At 37.2% G+C, this 17670-nt stretch overlaps 1 protein-coding gene across 4 annotated transcripts in view; it reads left to right on the top strand.

Moving 5' to 3' along the window:
• The window catches only part of LOC148657503 (A-type potassium channel modulatory protein DPP6-like), a 305728-nt gene that overhangs the window by 137743 nt on the left and 150315 nt on the right, over nucleotides 1–17670 (top strand). The window contains exon 1 of one of the 4 annotated variants that reach the window (XM_088643868.1): nucleotides 4285–4695. The exons of the other annotated variants lie outside the window; for them this stretch is intronic. Within the exon in view, the coding sequence (XP_088499994.1) occupies nucleotides 4639–4695 (57 nt within the window). The 5' untranslated portion in view covers nucleotides 4285–4638. Of the gene's footprint in view, nucleotides 1–4284; nucleotides 4696–17670 lie in introns of those variants that run through there. 4 annotated transcript variants of the gene reach the window in all.

Below are 17670 nucleotides of genomic sequence, written 5' to 3'. Positions count from 1 at the left end.
GTATTTGAAGGACATGGGTTTTCTCCCCAGTGCTTTGAGTGGAAACCACATGATGTGGTTGCTGAGGTGCATACTGGGATTCTGGAATAATTTAGTATATAAATGTAACTTGACCTTAATTATTGGAGGACACTACACTTATTAAAATAAACCTGAAGCGCTGTAATGTAAAAAGAATATCAGATTAGTTTTTAATTAACATTTTTTTAAAGGTTAGATTTTATTTTTTAACATTTTTAAAACTAGAACAACTTCCACCTTCCCATTCTATTTAGTTATTTGGCTAAGTAAATGTATTTTTCTGCTCTATACAATAGAGGTTTCTTTCAAGATGGGGATTCATATGTAACAAACAGCTGCTACATGTTGTACACACAGTGGAGGGGTAGTCTTCAAGTTCATTTTACAAGATCCTTCACATGGTTTTAGCCATAAGGTCTTTATACTTCTTTTTGTTGACTTAAATACTGTACATCTGGCCAATTTTATCTTCATACCCTGGCTTGTGCCCATTGCTTGTGGAGATAGGCTCAGGCTCCCCTGTCACCCTGAATTGGATGTAGTGTTTAGAAATTGGATGGATTGACAATGCTGGGAAAGTCTAATGCCTCAGGTGTCTCCTCTAACCAGGCTTCAGTGAATGTCTTTGCTTCCTCATCTTCATATCTCAATGCAAACGTTGTGGTTTTCAGGTATTGAAAATGACAATAATCCCTCAATGCCAGGCTCAGGCTCTAGGGTGGGTGACTCAGTTGCTTAAAGTTACATTCACAAGTGGCTGCTTCAGTGTGTTTTGTGGACAGATTCAAAACTGTTGCGAAGCAGCAAAATTACTTTAGCTAGCAGACCTTTCAATCTTCTGCTTGGCAACTTTGCTTCAGTTGTGTGATTTAACACGATTTAACACTAGCCTCTAGAGGAACGTTTCTATGGCATAAAGTCATTATTTGGGACTCTCCTTGAATCCCAGAAATCAGTTGTCATGATGGTGATCACTGACAGCTTGACTTTTTTTCTTGATCATCAGGGGTTTGCACAGACTGTTGAAACACTTCAAAAGGTAACGTGAGGCTGTATTTGTAGTCAGTTCTCTTGATTTGACAATCATCAAGCGCTATCAGTAAAGGACAGGAAATCAAATGATGTACGGTACTGTAGGTGTTGTACCCAAACTTGAGGTCATCTTCAATTCACACTCTTGTTTGAACTCCGCTGACCTCTGCTATAGACCTGTAAATGAGCTTCCACATCATAATCAATCACATTTCTTCGATGCCTTTTGACACCCTTCTATCTTCTTTGACCTTCAGGAAGTTTATGTGGTTCAGCGTACATTTTCAATTAGACCCATGTTTTAAGGCAGTATGCTCACTCGAACAGGCAAGCCGATGTAAACATTCGAGCAGATGATAAATTAATTGTTTTTATGAACAAATATTTAACCTTTCTATGTACATAGGTTTACAGAGATAAAACTGCAGTTTCCGTAGTCAAGGGGGCAAAGCTACAATGAAACACAGACTTTATTGTAAACTCTTAGTATAGAAACCTCTGGCTCATTATCCTTATAATTACTTTATTACATGCCGTGCAGAAAAACAAATGAACAATGAAATCAGGCTTTCCCAGGTTCCCAGTAATAGCAAGTCTACAAAACCACTTCCCCTAGACAGCTATTCAAAACATTTAGGACAATCATAGTTATTTTGCATAAATGTGAAAGCAAATATCTGTAGTTGCCTGTAGGTGATTGCTCCTAGGATCTTACCCACTCATGTTATGAAACAAGCCAGGGCATCAGCTTAGAAAACAAAAGGTCTATTTGCTTTTTTAGACTCCCACAATCCTTTATGGAGAACAGTTCCTTCTGTTCTCAGTTTTATTTGCTCTTCCCCTTAGTACCCACTGCCGCTGACTGATTTGCAACTCGCAGTCAATCCTGAAGGAACCTGTTGGGTTTTCTTTGTCAGTGCCTGTAAGGGTGTGTAATACTTGTTCATTTATTCCGATTCTATATAATCCTATAGAATGTGACCGCAGTGTAAATAAAGAACAACTCTTGCAATTAAACCTGGCTTTTCTCTTGAAAAAGGCAGAGCAGAAACTTCAGGAATAATAGTGAAACTATGGCCTGAGGAGATCACTGGAACTGAGAGAGTGGATTAGGGTTGAATTTAGGAGACACTTCTTTTCACAGAGGGCTGGAATCCTTTAGGAAATGGAAAGATCCTTAGGTCAAAAAACAACTAGTAACCAAATGGGCGAGATATGCAACATGTCCGTTTCTTATGATTGACGTTACTTTTATTCTAATGATCTTTAGGGCAGAACTAACCAAAAACTAAATTGAGGGCATACTCAAAGAGATCGCATAGAGTCCAATTCTAGTGTACATTTTATACAGAACTCAGTTAAGAGTTAAGCACAGGTACCATAAAATGAAAACCAGTCTTTCACAGCTATATTTGTAGCACAACTACAATTAATGCAGTTGCTTAAAAATAAAGCAGCACAATGTCATACTGTACAACACCATGCTTAATCTGTTTTCTCCTAGTCTGCCATCCAAGCCCAGACACAGATAAGGCAGAGATCCCTGGCACTGAAAAAAGTCCCATCTAAACGTAGCTGAGCATATGGTATTTGTACAAATCAAACAAAAGAACAGGCCAATGAGGTGTGGATGAGAAGACGAATGCATGGAGGAATTCTGAATTGCCACATGAAGAATGAAAGTGAAATAAAATTACAGAAGAAAGCATCAAATATATAACATTTCAGTGGGGTTAAGATCATGGGGCTGGAGAGTCTATTCAGTTTCCAAACCTGTCTGGGATTTAATTCTAGTCATAATACAATATGTACATGTAGTATAATGTAAAAACTATATATTTAATACTTACATAAAAATTCCAAGGTGTAAAAATTAGCATCTTTCTTTAGCATTATTATTTTTTTCTTTACAATGATTAGTCCTCTTAAAAACAAGACCTACATCTGGGCCACCTGCATTTGCTTTTTGAACAGGGAGTTCCAGTAGAGTCAATCTTTATTTTTGGATAAAATACAGTATTTATCACGTTTTAGTAGTCAGTTCATTGTGATTGATTTGATATTTTCAAATAAAAACATAACTTGACAAAAATTAAGTGTTTACTGGTATACTGTGTAAAAAATTGCCTTTAAAATCTGCAGTGTACATGTTAATCTAGTGACTATCTTTTATAAATAAATTAAATAAACAATTTTATAAATGTTTATTTCATCAACTAGCTAATGGAATAGTAAGGTTTAAATATTAACCTTAATTCTTTTAATCAAAATGCTATTTATTAATGTTAACAAATACATAATAAAGCACTATGATGTACTTCTGAGAATTTTTATTGAATGGAGAAAATAATATTGCAGGACATGGGAGAATGAAGATATGTAAGTTGTAAGGTTGTTATTTGCTGTAATTGAGGTAATTGAGAGCTAAACCAGTCTATTCTTTAATGGAGATGTAGAAAGCAATGGATGTATTATCAATAGTAATAATCTTCATCATTATAATCCTACTGTACCACTGTGACATAATGCACATCACCTGCACCTAGGACATGCAGAGAATATCTAGTGATGTACTGGAAATAGCCTGAAATGCATTTTTTTTTCCGTTTGTTTCTAAAAATTAAGTTGTAACAGAATGCTTTCAATCATGCAGGAGCTGATAAGTGGCACTTTTGCGTCGTACCCTCTCATATCTCCTTGAGTTTTCTGCAGGCTCTCTGGTTTCTATCCCACATTCCAGGTGAAATGCCGGTTAGTTTGAATTGTTTACACTGCGTGTCTCCCAAGGACTTGAAACTAGTATTACTTCCTTCTACCACCTGCCGATTGCCGATAGGAAACAGTAGGAATCGGTAATTGTACTGTACACACTACTTTAACAAGCTGACAGCCGTTATTAATAATTGTATCGTGGTGATGTTGAAAGATATTGGCAGCTAGAGGGAATTATGCAAATATTATTCCAAGATGACATAAACCACATTGCTTCAGAGTTGGAATCCAGTCACACCTGCGAATCTCTTCTGTGACATGAAGTAATGACAGGTACAGTACAGTACAGGTCCAAAGTATACTTTTTTTTTATTATTCTTAGAATCAACGTTGCTTGCCTGAATTTAACCGGCGAAAAACGCATAAACGGACAAAGACTTGTGGATGCGAGTCAAATGAAGTGTGCTTTTCTTGGGGTTGGTGCATGCTCAGTGCAAAGACTGTTCAGTAGGAGTGGAGAAAAGGGGACAGACCGCGGTCGTTTCCCATCTCAGTCGCCCGGCGGTGGTTGCCAGGCAGTTATCACAGCTGCTGTGACGATTGCGGTGACTGAGGCTCTCTCTCGCTTTCTCTCTCTGCCTCTTATTCAGAAGCAGAGCATCCATCCCTTCATCTACGTCTTTACAGATTAAGACTTAAGTAGTCTTTTTTTTTTTGCTCTTCCGATTTTCTTTCTTTCCCTCTGTACCAGCTTTGTTGGCCATTGAATTTTTAATGCCTATTGCTCGTGACACTTTCCTGGCTCACGCCTGCCTGATTAAACATCTGAAATATCTTTGGTCTACAGCTGTGGGCTCTAATCTATAGGTGATCATGACTTCAGCAAAGGAGCAAAATGCACCAGCGAAAGCAGCTCAACAGCAAGAACAGGTAGTGCTTTGCTTTCTTTTGTTTTAGTGGTTTTATTTTTTAATCTCTTTGCATGTTTTGCACGGCTGTTGTTTCTGAATGAAGCAACAACCCCAGGCAGTCCTAGTAGCACTCTTTTTAAAAGCGATTAGGGGGCTGTGCAGTGCCCGTTTTCACAGAACAAGATCGAGGCAACACTTTGCTTTTACTTTGGAAATTCAATAATTAATGTCATTTATAAATACGTATGTGTGCATGCACACTTACACTACATGTGTGGGGTAGATATGGAATAAATTGCGTATGTATTTTATTTGCTATAGACGTAAAATGAATGGAAGTGAGCTAAATTGTGGAAAGCATCTACTGTAAGTAGAATTCAGCGACCGAAACATAAGTCGTCTTTACTTTGTGTGACAGTCGTTTCTGTGTTCAAGGTAATTCGTTCAGATGCATCATGAGTCGGAATCACACTGCACCGTTTTTCTACTTGCGACTCGCGTTTCGCTCTCAAATTGTGTGTGTGTGTGGGGGGGATGAAGCATTTTATGTTCCGAAAAAAAAAATTAAACCTGAATTTCTAGTTTTCTGAACAACACAATGAACTGTATTTGTCGTGCCTCGAAATGCTTCTTTGTGTCAGTGTGACAGATCCACAGCCTTTATCAGGTATTAGTACGGTGGCAGATACCAAACATGTCATTAGTTTCAAGAGGGATGATCACAAACCAAATATTGACACAAGACTGTCTTACCAGAGATGCGGTGACCGAAAGGTCTGTTAAGGTTCGGGTACCTCAGATGCTACATGGAATTTTAATTGCAAACCTGTCAAGTAGATATCCTCTAACAACGTATTTTTCTAAAAGTATCCATAAGACTGCGTCGTGAGATGGAGTGTAATGCTACTCGTTAGTTATTCGGTCTATTGGAAACTGTTTTAAGATGCATTGGGTTGTCTATTTAGTCTCAAATCATTTTCACATCTTCTCATTATCATCATCATCATTATTATTAATAATGATAATAAGTTATATCTATATTACAGTTAATGGTTTCTATCAGTGTAGACACAAGCCCCAAAACAACATTAATACAGTATACTATTGTTATATAATACCATTATCATTACATTATTGTGATTGATTGAAAATACTATCAATTATATGAAATTTAATTCAGTTTTCTTTTGCGGGTGAAACACCTTATCTTAGATTATGTGTTTCCTGTCATTCTGTCCTTGTCTTCATGCTTAATTACTTGTAGCGAACTGTGGATGGTCAAGATATCCATTTATGTCTATGTGCAGGAGGTCGTTCTGGATTAGACGATAGCCCCTCAGTCCAGAATTTATCTTGGTTTCCATGGCATTAGGTGAAATGAAAGCATGTGATACCCACCTTGGATGGGACGTCAGTCCACCTCAGAACCTGCAGTACTTCCAGCAAACACTGGTCTTCATTCATACAGCTGGGTGGACTGTGGAGTAATGGAGTCAGAGTATCTTTCCCAAAGTACAACAGCAGTGTTTTCCACAGGGGCTTAAACTAACCCACTGCACCCTACTGCCTCCCCTATCAGTGCATCATTATTGTATACAGTAGTTCTTGTATTAAAAGCTTTTGCTTCCATTCATGTACAGTACACAGCAGGAGTTGGGTCTAAACATTGAAGAGATGCTGAAACAATTAACTATGTTTAATTTCTTTTTTTAACCGGATGTAGTTTTTGGGTCTCTAACCAACAAAAAGGCAATGATTACAGTTAACAGTAGGTCATAGAGCCCGTAAAAAGTTTTCTAATTTTATTCAATTGGAATGCTAACATGGTCTGTGGCACAACTTTTTTCAGTCTTTAACAGACACCATAAATATATCCTATCATCACTTTTTTACACGCAAAGCTGTCTTACCTTCATACTTCCATCATCTCAAATTGCAATATGAAAAAGAAACAATTATTTGATATTGCGAAATTGTTTTACAAATATAAAATTTATAATGATTCATTCTAAAGAAAATTAAACTGAATGCATAGTTCAGTTTGAATGCAATTGCAAAGTACAACAGTAAATGACTTGAAGGTTTGCCTATTGTTACTTCACAATTTCATTACCTTACCTACTGTAAAAAAGTCATTAAGAATGACTAAAATGCTTCATCACTGTTGACCTGAGCAAATTGGTATGAGTTTCTGTCAGTACCAGGTTGAAAATAAATATTTTTGCTTGATTACTTTTATAAAATTAATTATGCGACACAAAACGGGAAAGATTTTTTTTTATTATTATTCTTGGGATTTTAGCTTAGCTTTTCAGTAAGAAAAAGTTAAATAATTTTCAAGCACAAAAAAATACTTTTTTCAAGCGCAAAGTACTTGACAATTACTGCTTGTAAACTGCCTCTGCATGTGATTGTAACTATGTGATGACAGTGATTTTGTCATAAGGGATTGCTAATATCCACTGTGCTTATCTACAAGGATGGCATCTGAGGACCAGAGACTTAATCATGTTGCACAGTTAGTGCATACTACAGTATATTTACTATCCTTTTATATTAATTTGTAAACTGGGAATACAGTAAAAATTAGGTGGAAAAGTAAAAACAGTGCTTATTACTACAGGACAATCTTAATTCTCTCCTTTTCTTGTCCTGTGCTTTCCGACATTTGTTTTGCTCTGCAGCAGGGCATGGCTAAGGGGGCTTAAGAAATAACCAGGCAAGGACATGTTCATGTCTTGTGAACATGTTCATGTCTTAAGATTTTCACCATTTTCAAAATGCAAACAATGCAAGTCAGGAAGTGGGGGAGTTAAATTGGGAATATTTGTCCAAACACCCGTCGATTTTGAGAAAGAAGGATCAAAAGCAGGGGCCAAATTGCTTTTTAGTGGGTAGAATAATTTAGAGCTCTCTAGTCTGCAGTGCGTAGCTGGCTGTTTTACTGTTGATTAACTGTAATGATTGGAGCCTAATGACATGTTAATGAAGCAGTACTTTACAAAACCGAAGCATATCAAACTTTGGTGAAATTAACACGAAAATATTTATAGAACAGTGCCCTGCCGAATAGAAATAAACATCTATGTCTTGGTGGCAAGAGGAAGGGGTGAAACTAAAAACACTTTGGAGTAAGCACATGCGCATCTGTATCTGGCAGTGCAGACTTGCATATCTGTTATTGCATAGTTCTGTTATTACTGTATATTGACTTCTAAAGTCCAGTCCAAGTAATCACAAAGTTGTGTAATCACTTTACTCCTGGCGTCTTGCCGTTGTGTTGCCTTCATGATAACAAAAGTGATTTATATTTCAGACTTGTAGAGACAAAGAATAAGGCATGAGATATGTTGGAACTCTTAGAAAATGGCTCACTTTATATAACTGGTGTGTTCTTTGCGACTGTATCTACAGGTTTCAGCACATAGTAAAAGTGTTCGTTAAAGACTTACTTATTGTACAATAACGTGGATAGGTGTGGAATCATACATACAATATAACAGTTATGTCCATGATGAAAAGCTGGAAGCAAGCAAGAAAGGGAGAACACACGATGGTGGGCATTAACCCTTCAGGAGTTTGAAGAAGGGTTATTATTCATCTGCCAATATTAGTATTGACAGAAAAAGAGTGAAAGTTCAGTTAAAGTGCATTGCAAGAGACGTACTGAGGGATGTATAGTTTTCAAATGAGACACTTGTAGTACACATTGACCAGAAAATGCCAGAATCGTCTCAGTGTCATAGTGCGGTCTTGATCAGGTAGGCATATGCATTGTGTTTATTTAGGTGCATCCCATCCTGCAAAACAACACTAAACAGCTACTGTACATACTGTAATTATTATGATTTTTTAAAAGTAGAATATTGGAAATTCTTATAACATTATTTAAAAAGTACTTACTCTTGAGTGTTGCTTTTGAAAATGGGTTTTGGCCTGATTATTTTTTTCTTAGCTGATTTGTTTTCCAATTGTGTAGCAAATGCGTCAGTTATTGGTTCCAAAAAGAGCTGAAATATTATATGCTTTATAAATTTAAATCCAACAACAGCAGCTCATTGCGGGTGATTCCAATTATTTGTTTTTTGGGAGGATACTTCTGAAGTGGAGGAAAAATTAAAATACAATTTAAATGCAAACTAATGAGGCAGGATAGTATCCCTCAGAGTGTGGTTTTCAGGTTTCATTCTTTGGGGGGGTATACTGTATTTCTCTTTTGGTTATGCCAAACAGTGTCTGTATCCTGGATTGTATTCCTGATCCGCATTGCGATGGTAGATTCAGTGTCATTGCTTTTTCACAGGCCGAAATACGTGGGCAATACATTTCATCATCCAGAATTATTATTTTTCAATATTTTATCGACTACTTCAGAAGGAGAGTTGATAGCATTTTTGCCTTTTCAAAAAATGTGGTAGCATGGAGAATAAAAAGAATAGATCGTCCCCTTTCCACCTCATTATGAGGAAAATGAATCTAGCGTTTTCACACACAAGCATTTTGATACTGAAATGTGACAGTAGGTTGCCAATATTAAAACTAATGCACTTAATAATTGTAAAGGAAAGGGGCTGGCTGTTAGTTCACTAGATTTGTTTGATTGCTGGAGGCATTTTACATTCTGCAGCACAAACTACATGGACTGATAAAGGCAGTCATTTTTTAAGGCAACCAGTGCTCATGGAGTTTGAGTGCCAGTCTAGCTAATTAGTGGATGATTGGTATGAAGCAGTGATGGCTATCACCTGTATTCACAGAAGAACAAGGCCTTCTGTTTTCCTTCAGTTTAAGGTTTCGGTAATTGGAAATGAGCACAGCATTAATCCGGTGCATTTTCAAGCTTTTAACAATTAAGAATACAGGAAAAACCAGCAGGAATGTTGATCTTACTCTCCAGACATAGACACTACAGTTCTGTTGTAGTTCTAGTTAATGGGATTACCTAATAAATGAGCACATCATCCATTTTGGTTATTGCTGCAATCTGGTGTCTTGTATTATACCTACAGTGCTTCAAAAAATATTTCATACCTGTTCCCCCTGTTGTGACCTTCATGTACTGTATGCAGTACGCAGTTACAGACTTTCAGGGTTGAATGTTTTCAGTTTTTTTTGTGTATATCTATGCATACAAAGATATGATCATCCGAAAGGGAATTATCCAGACAACAGGCAAAGAAGACTTTGTATTTTTCAACATAATAGCCTGCATGGCCCCACACTACTGTACCTACTTACTAGATTAACAAGGCTAGAAAGAAATGTTGGCTTGTCCCATAGTCCTTCCTGCACCGCATCTTGAACCTTGCTCCCATCACTCGGTTAACTCGTTCCATCTGGCCAAACAGATGAAGATCTGAAAACCAACACCCGCATCACAGAGTCAAGTCCGCGAAGTCAAGTGACCGTGTCCTGGAACCTGCAGCGTGCTGTTGTCACCAACCACAATGTGTTCTGTCAAACACCGACAAGTTTAACACAGGCTTCAGTTCAAGTATGGGGGAAAAAAAATGTATGCCTCGACATTTAGCACATAAAAATGAAACGGAAACCTAAAGATCTGAACCTTGATTTCAATCCCATCAAGCAGTTAAGAGACTGATTCCATCTAGGAAGATTTTTTTAATTGTGAAATGCATTAAAAACGTGTACTACATGCTGTATTTATAACAGATATTAGACAAACACAAAAGCAACCGAAAACCTTTACATCCCCCTGACTTCGGCAATCTGTTAGTCTGCTTTCTGATTTTAATTGCTATTTTTGGAAGAGCCGTATGCTAGAAAAAAAATATTTGAAATCGACTTCAAGAAGAATGTTACGTTTAAAATTCCCACTCTGTTGTAAGAGTTCAATTACTTACGGAGCCTCATTTTTATCTTTTTCCAGAATATTCAATGCAAATTTTCTTTGGAGTGTAACTGGGAGCTGCTTACTTTCTGTGCATTGTTTAAGCTTATTGACCTTTATCAATTAACATTGACGTCCTGATGGAATAGAAGCATATGGTTTTTGATGTCCTACATTGTTTATGATTCACATCTTGCATCTTGGGTAACAAGTGGCATTTTGGTTGTACTGCTTTTTTATGCCACAATAAAAAAATACAAAATACAATGTACATAGATCAAAGTTAAAATCACAATATTTAATGGTTAGAAAAATCACTTAATTAAAATAAATGTGTATTCGCAAATCTGGTGGATTTATTTCTGTTAAGAATTATCATTGAAGTCTGTTTAACACAGGAAATGTTTAGGTCAATATTTGAGATTGAGGTTTGAAAACCTATTTGAATTATGTGTCAGAACAAAGTACAATGGATATGAATGGTACTGTATGCTCCTTAAGGAGCCTTGGGCTTAATTAATACAGTAGTTTAATAATACAAGATTTATTTATTTTTTTAAGAATATAAACACTCAACAATTGTACAATGAATTAACAATGTAAAGGGAAGCCTTAAGAAAAATATCTAAGGGTAAGAGAAGAGGCTAATTAAAAGTATTTTACTAGTGAAAAAAAATACAGTTACCCAGGCTGACTTCTTTAAAGCTAAAGTTTAGCTGTACTTCTTCCAGTAAGCACAATTTCTGAAAATTAATGCAGCCAAGTATGAGTCACACAGTAGGTATCTCAGTTTCTACCCAGCCTCACAAAGTTGGGTTTTCTTAGCTGCAATTAGACCAACAGCAAAAGATGTACCAGAAAATTGATAATAGCCTGAGAGCTGTCATCGGGCAGGTCTGGGGCTCATTGACACAACTACACTAGTTACATCCAAGAGCACATCAGTTGCATAAATCCAAAATTTCTCTATTACAGGCACTGCTAAAACAAGTACAGTAAATACGTGCTAGTCACCCCCTGTGGGCACTGGAGACAGAGAGGATCAGGAGTGTGGTGTAGAATATATTCTGCTTTTAAAATGAATCGGCCGATGTACTAAATTTGTGGAAGAAAATGTGTTGTTCCAGAATGATTCCCATCAAATCCCATAAACCATCCAATTTATCTACAGTAGTTCTCTATCCCAAATAAAAATAATCTAAAGGACATTTTTTTTGCAGTGAAAAAAGTCATATACTGTAGAGTACAGACTAGACCCATCATAGTGATTGTTTATGAGAGTGATCCACAGCACTTACAGTTATGGAGTTATGGAGAATGATTTGCGTGTTTGTGTGTATGTGAATTCCAGTTGCACTGTATTGTCATTGTTGTGTCTTAACTACTGTCCCTGAACCCAGAAGCTCTGTCTGTGGGCCTAGATTGGTGTATGGAATGTAATGCTGTGCATACAATCGAGGTGCAGTGTTCAGGGCCTGAAGGCTGGGCTCAACAGCAGGTACAGTATACTGCAGCTGCAGTGATGAAGCTGACAGGCAAAATCACCGCCCAAAGTTGGAATTGAAAAACAGGCAGGGGTCGAAGCCAGGTTAACTCGCAAATGCGATACCAAGGGAAATCCAAAACTGAAGTCGGGGAAGTAAAGTTAAATTCAGAGCCAGGAAAACTCAGACACGAAGTACAAGGAGAATCCAAAAATGAAGTCAGGCCAATGCACAATCTGGACATGGAAGGTGAATCCACACAGAATGCCATGACTAGTAAAAAGCATTAATACTGAGCACCCAGAATGCAAAGGCATGTCTTAAATAGCCAGGTGCTTAATGACGAATAGGTTGTACCGTCCTTTTCCACCAGATCTTGTTGTCATGGCAAACAGTTGATTGACCTAACTATCGTTATTAGTGATGATTCTAGTGTGATTACTAGAGAGTGGCAGTAGAAGATGTGGCATATTATATACATTACATAAAAGCTTAAATTATGTTGAAGTCCTTCCTACCTTTGACTTCTCTTCATTATCATTGTGATCAAGAATTCCCACTGGGAACGTTCTTGGTTTGCCCCTAGGACTACTGCATTTTCTGGGTTGGGATTTCTGTCTACAAGACAAAACATGAGACTTGGATACACATCGGCTTACTGTACATCTTAGTTTGAATTTGAACCTACAGTCGGCAGTCCAGAATGTGTATTGGCAAATAAAACAACAATTCAAGTTTTTTTTCAGGTTTTGGTTTTTTAGATTTTTGTTCCTCGTCTCTTAAAGTTTTTTTTTTTCTAACTCTGCTGACCGTACAGTAGATACAGTATGCTTTATCCATTATGGATACCTGGTCTGTTAATGAACCAGCTTCTTCTGCTCTGTTGCTCCAGAAACTTGTTGGTCAGCTACATCCTACCCACTCTCTTGGAAGGCACATTAACAAAGTCTTGGCTATTATCGCCACACCACAGGGAACAAGAAAAAATCATCTGCCTTGTTTATTTTCTTGTAAAAAGCCTTTCTCTGTGGAGGAACTGAAATGAAACTGAGCTTTATAATCACATTGCTTTGGCTCAGTCCAAACTCTAGCACTACAGTTTCTATGGAGATAATTAATTATCCAGCACTGTGCTCGCTGACATTTAGTGGAATATTTTTGGAGTGCCGTTTATTTAATTTTGTGATTAAAAATGGAAAAAAAGAATACATCTAAAATTCTTTTGGGAAAAATTAAAACAATTTGATTGGAGAGATGTGATGATTTCCTTTATGCTTTCAGTTGCGTTAATGACTTCACTGAAACGTTTAAAGTTAAGTTTGTAAGACTGCGAGTTCTATTTATAGTGCTGGTTAACATAAAGAACCTACTAGAGAATATGTGTCAACCTGTCAGTCTACATGTTCTTCCATGGTACGGCTAGTAACAACATTTTCGTTTTTAATTTGAATTGTCACTTGTATCGTATTCTGAAGATCACCATACATTTTCTGAGTTGCAATTACGTCACTGTGACTCACACATCTTTTTTTGAGGTCTGCAAGACAAAAACAATTGTGCTTGTGCAGGAATATAATTTGTAGAAATTTAAAGCTTTAGTCTATATTTGTGATACAATATCTAAATATACATTCTTTCGAAGTGGTCCTTTTACAACATAAAAGTTAAATTAAAGACCTTTCACGTTTCATGTTCCAGGGCTAGGCTGGGCACCAGTGAAGTTCATTCTGTGATTCCGTTTTTAATGGAATGACCAGATATTTTATTTCTTTGTATACACTTTGCAATTTGGAATCACCACTTGTTAATACACCCAGTTTCACCTGTTAGACTTTCCTGCCTGTCCAGGATATACTTGCTTTTCTTTATTGTAGGAGTGGAGGCTACATGTTCTCAGGATCCTGGAAAGCAGGGGAAAGGGTAGAGGGATCTGTTATAAGCGAAGCAGAAGATTAAGATTCAAGTTCAAGCATACATGATGGGGCTCAGCCAGGTGTGAGGTGGTGAATACTGTCACAGACAGTTGATAGTACAGCCCATACTCAAATCGGCAATGTGTGGGTGATAGGGCTGCTCTCCAAACATGTGACTTTATGGTTTATCCTGAACTTGATCTCTTTTGCAGGCTTCTGATTCTTCTTGTCATGGAAGGGGAGCTTGGAAGAACTTATACATCTCTCCTTTGGAAAGTTTCATTATTAGATGGGCTAACATACAGAGTAGGCTCAAAAGAAGTCATGACAATCTCTGAGATGTTGCGTGGAGAATGTTTGAGTTGAACCAGGTGATCCAGATCACCTTTGAGACTGAAGGAGAAAAAACAAGTTCAAGTGGGAAAGGGAGGACACAACGGTATAGTCTTTTTTTGCACGTGTGGGGGCTGTGAAACCAAAGTGATGTCAAAAATAGTTACAGTGGACAATTGATAGGTTGTCTGATTTTTATCTGAATAATTAATCAGCTGTGATTATAGGGTGTATTTCTGTTATGCTCTAAATAATGTATAACCTCTGCCACTTAATATAACACCGTGCTTTTTTTAATCTATATCTGTAGAACTGAGAATCAAGTCACAGTTTATGATATCCATAACAAAACTGTTGTGCTGAGGACAGACCATATATACTGAAAGGCTGTTAGAATTTCCTTGCCCAGAGCTTAGTTATGGCCAAAGTGCTGCATCTATAGAGCAGCAATCCTGTAACTCTTATTTTAAATTGAAAACAGGGGTCATGGTGACAGTGATTAGTTCATGATTAGGTACTATTTAATGAGCCAGAAATATAACTTCATGGCACTACAGTAATTATCAGTAAGTAAGTAGCTGCAAGGTTGGTAATGAATGCAAATGAACTGAACAGACATTTTTAATAAATGTCTGTGGTCCTACAGCAGTTTACGTTTATTTTTAAGTGACAGTTGACATACTGTATAAGCCTGGCAGAAACTTTAGTAAATGGCAAACATTTCAATCAAAAAGGCCAAGAGTTATAACCGTTTTTTTTTATTTCTATGAGAAATAGTAATATGTTTTTTGCCCATGCTGTTTATATATTTAAATGTATGGAAAGTTAACCAAGTTCATTTTTAGGGCACTCATACAATAACGTTTGATTCATTGTTTTCTTAAAATAATCAAATAAATACAAATGAAACTTTGACTATGATTTTCAAGTTGAGATATTCTCCCCTACCACAGATCAGAGAAAGAATCTGCACAAGAGCATTTGCTCCCATAATCAGCCAATGTCTGTTTAAGATAAAACTTGGCAAACAGTATTGCATTCCTTTTCAATCAGCCCTTTATTGAGCTTTAAATCTCTAGAAATCCATCCCTCACATCAAGTGAAATTATGAAGCATAAAGAGGCACAAAAATTTTGGATGAGACAGCAGCAATCCTAAAGGCATTTGGTGTGTCGGCACTTTCTTAATCTAACCCAGTCAATGGAAAACGGAGATATGTGGGATGAAAATCCCACATCATTAAAATGTAACTGTAGTGGTGTGCAAAAAAGTAAAATGAAAAGAGCCTAAGCTGCATGTGTATGAAAGGACAGTGGACTGAAAATGGTTGTGGGTTTGGAACTGTGTAAAAGAAAAGTGTACCTTCCAAAGTCATTTCCGAAGAAGGCTCAGACAGCTTTTATTGGGCTGTATCGCTGACTTTAAACCATCCCTCCTAAATTATTTTGTTTTGTGACACCTGTTTAATTGTTCATCGGGATTCAATAAAAAGGCTGAAATGTGGCGAGCCAATCAGAGTCGGTCCTGGAAGCCTTATTCTCATGTACGAGGCAGGACTGAGAGCCCATGACTGCTGGGAAGCTAGTCCATCCCAGGGCCATGTACAGTATAAACACACTGTGAGAGCTGGAAGCCCTGTGGCTAAGACTGTAAAAAGCAATAGGCAGTAACTCTTCACACTAGTTTTAAATAAACATTCCTTTTCCCCAATCATGTAGTGTATTTGCATTGTCTTTATTTATAGGAAGTAGCTTCCTATTTAAATAAAGGATTTGGTGCTCCTCATTCCCAAGTACCTACAATAGAGTGGCACCAATCTTATCTTTTAGTCATTCATCTCCAGTAAATGAACAACTCCTCTTTAAGGTCTGGGGAAAAGGGGACAGGATGACTATACAACAGCTTGAACTATGACATGAAATGGTTTTCAACCCCTCAAAAGCTCTCAGTGTCTTCCAGTTTCCACTTAATAGTAAATGGCCTGAAATTCTTGGTTAACTCAAACAGGGGGTAAGAGAGTCTTGAAAGGTTCTTTGGAAATCTTCTATAATACCTCTCCAGGTCCTTCTTGTTTCACTGGCCCATCAGTAGTGGTGGCTCTATGATTAATTGTGGCCACGCAAAGCCTCTCCTGACGGTGTTGTCCATAGCTGCAGCTTTCTGAAGGAAAGTCTAGTGCTTTCAGCAGGTGTGTCACATGTTCTTCTCAGCTGGATGATTAGGTCATCCAGATAAGCGTCTACAAATTCCTTGCACTGCTTGCGTAGCTCATTAATCTCCGAGATGTGGCAGGGGCATTGTGCAAACTGAACAATATATAGAAATAATTTGGATGGTGTAGCATTGGCTGTCTTAGCCTCATCAGATGGGGTTGGCGATTTCTGCAGCCATCCTTTGATGAAAACAAAAGTAATGATAAAATGAGATTTAGCTTTTGTATTAATTCATCTACCCGGGGTATAGCAATATAAAACATGAATCAAATGCCAAAGTGTCATTTACTGTTCTAAAATCATGACAGAATCTCATGGACCTGTCTGTCTTACATCAGCGATAGGTCTGTGAGGAAACAGACTAAAGAGACTAATTCTGCTTCCCATAAAAAAGTCAAAGATAGCAGATGTGGCAAAACCAATTGCTTGGAATTAAATGAGTATTAATTAGTGCCCACAATTTCATAACACTAAAATCATAGAATTAATAGTATTTTGGTATACATATCAAATAATATATTTAAGTTATTATAATATGTAAAGCTCTGCTCCATTTTGGTAATGTGCTGTTGAAAAAGAAGGTAGATGTTTTCAATTTATCTTAAATCAGGATGTAACTTTAGCTATAACAAAAGCTACCTGTAACTACAGTATATTTCAGTCAAAAATAACTTTCATTTTAATTGTCCATAACTCTGGCACAAAGAGCTTTCAAGGACTGGAAATTATTTCTTAATACCAATTGTTAGTGAAGTGTCAAATTCATTGTAAAATATTGCTGCTGACCTACAGTGTAAAACAAGACTTCACAACAGCAGCTGAGCAGAGCAGTGCCTGTCTTAGACATTTTGTCAGAACACAGAGATACTGTAGGGCTTTAGAAGTGAGTGTCTTTGAGACTCAGAATGTACATCACTCTTGTTGAGATCGGGCATGTAACATCAGTAAACCAAAATGTAGAAATTCTTTGCATTGCCTCTGTGAAAACTTATTGTCAGGTTTGCATTTCTTGAGTGAAAAGCTCAGATATCTTCTGTGCATTTTGTCTCTAGCATCAATTACTGTATATGCAGTCCTTTCACAGGTTTGTGCAACATTTCCTCTACAGATGCACTGTTGTATTCTGGTTTTCTGACTTGGCACACAAATGGCAAATTTGCAATGCATGAAAACAAAAATCAAAACACAGGAACAAGCACA

This window comes from Lepisosteus platostomus, chromosome 8 (genome assembly GCF_059453375.1).
Source record: "Lepisosteus platostomus isolate fLepPlt1 chromosome 8, fLepPlt1.hap1, whole genome shotgun sequence".
NCBI classification, from domain to species: Eukaryota; Metazoa; Chordata; class Actinopteri; order Semionotiformes; family Lepisosteidae; genus Lepisosteus; species Lepisosteus platostomus.
The sequence above is the reverse complement of the archived record's forward strand: the minus strand, read 5'-3'. Positions and strand labels throughout refer to the sequence as shown.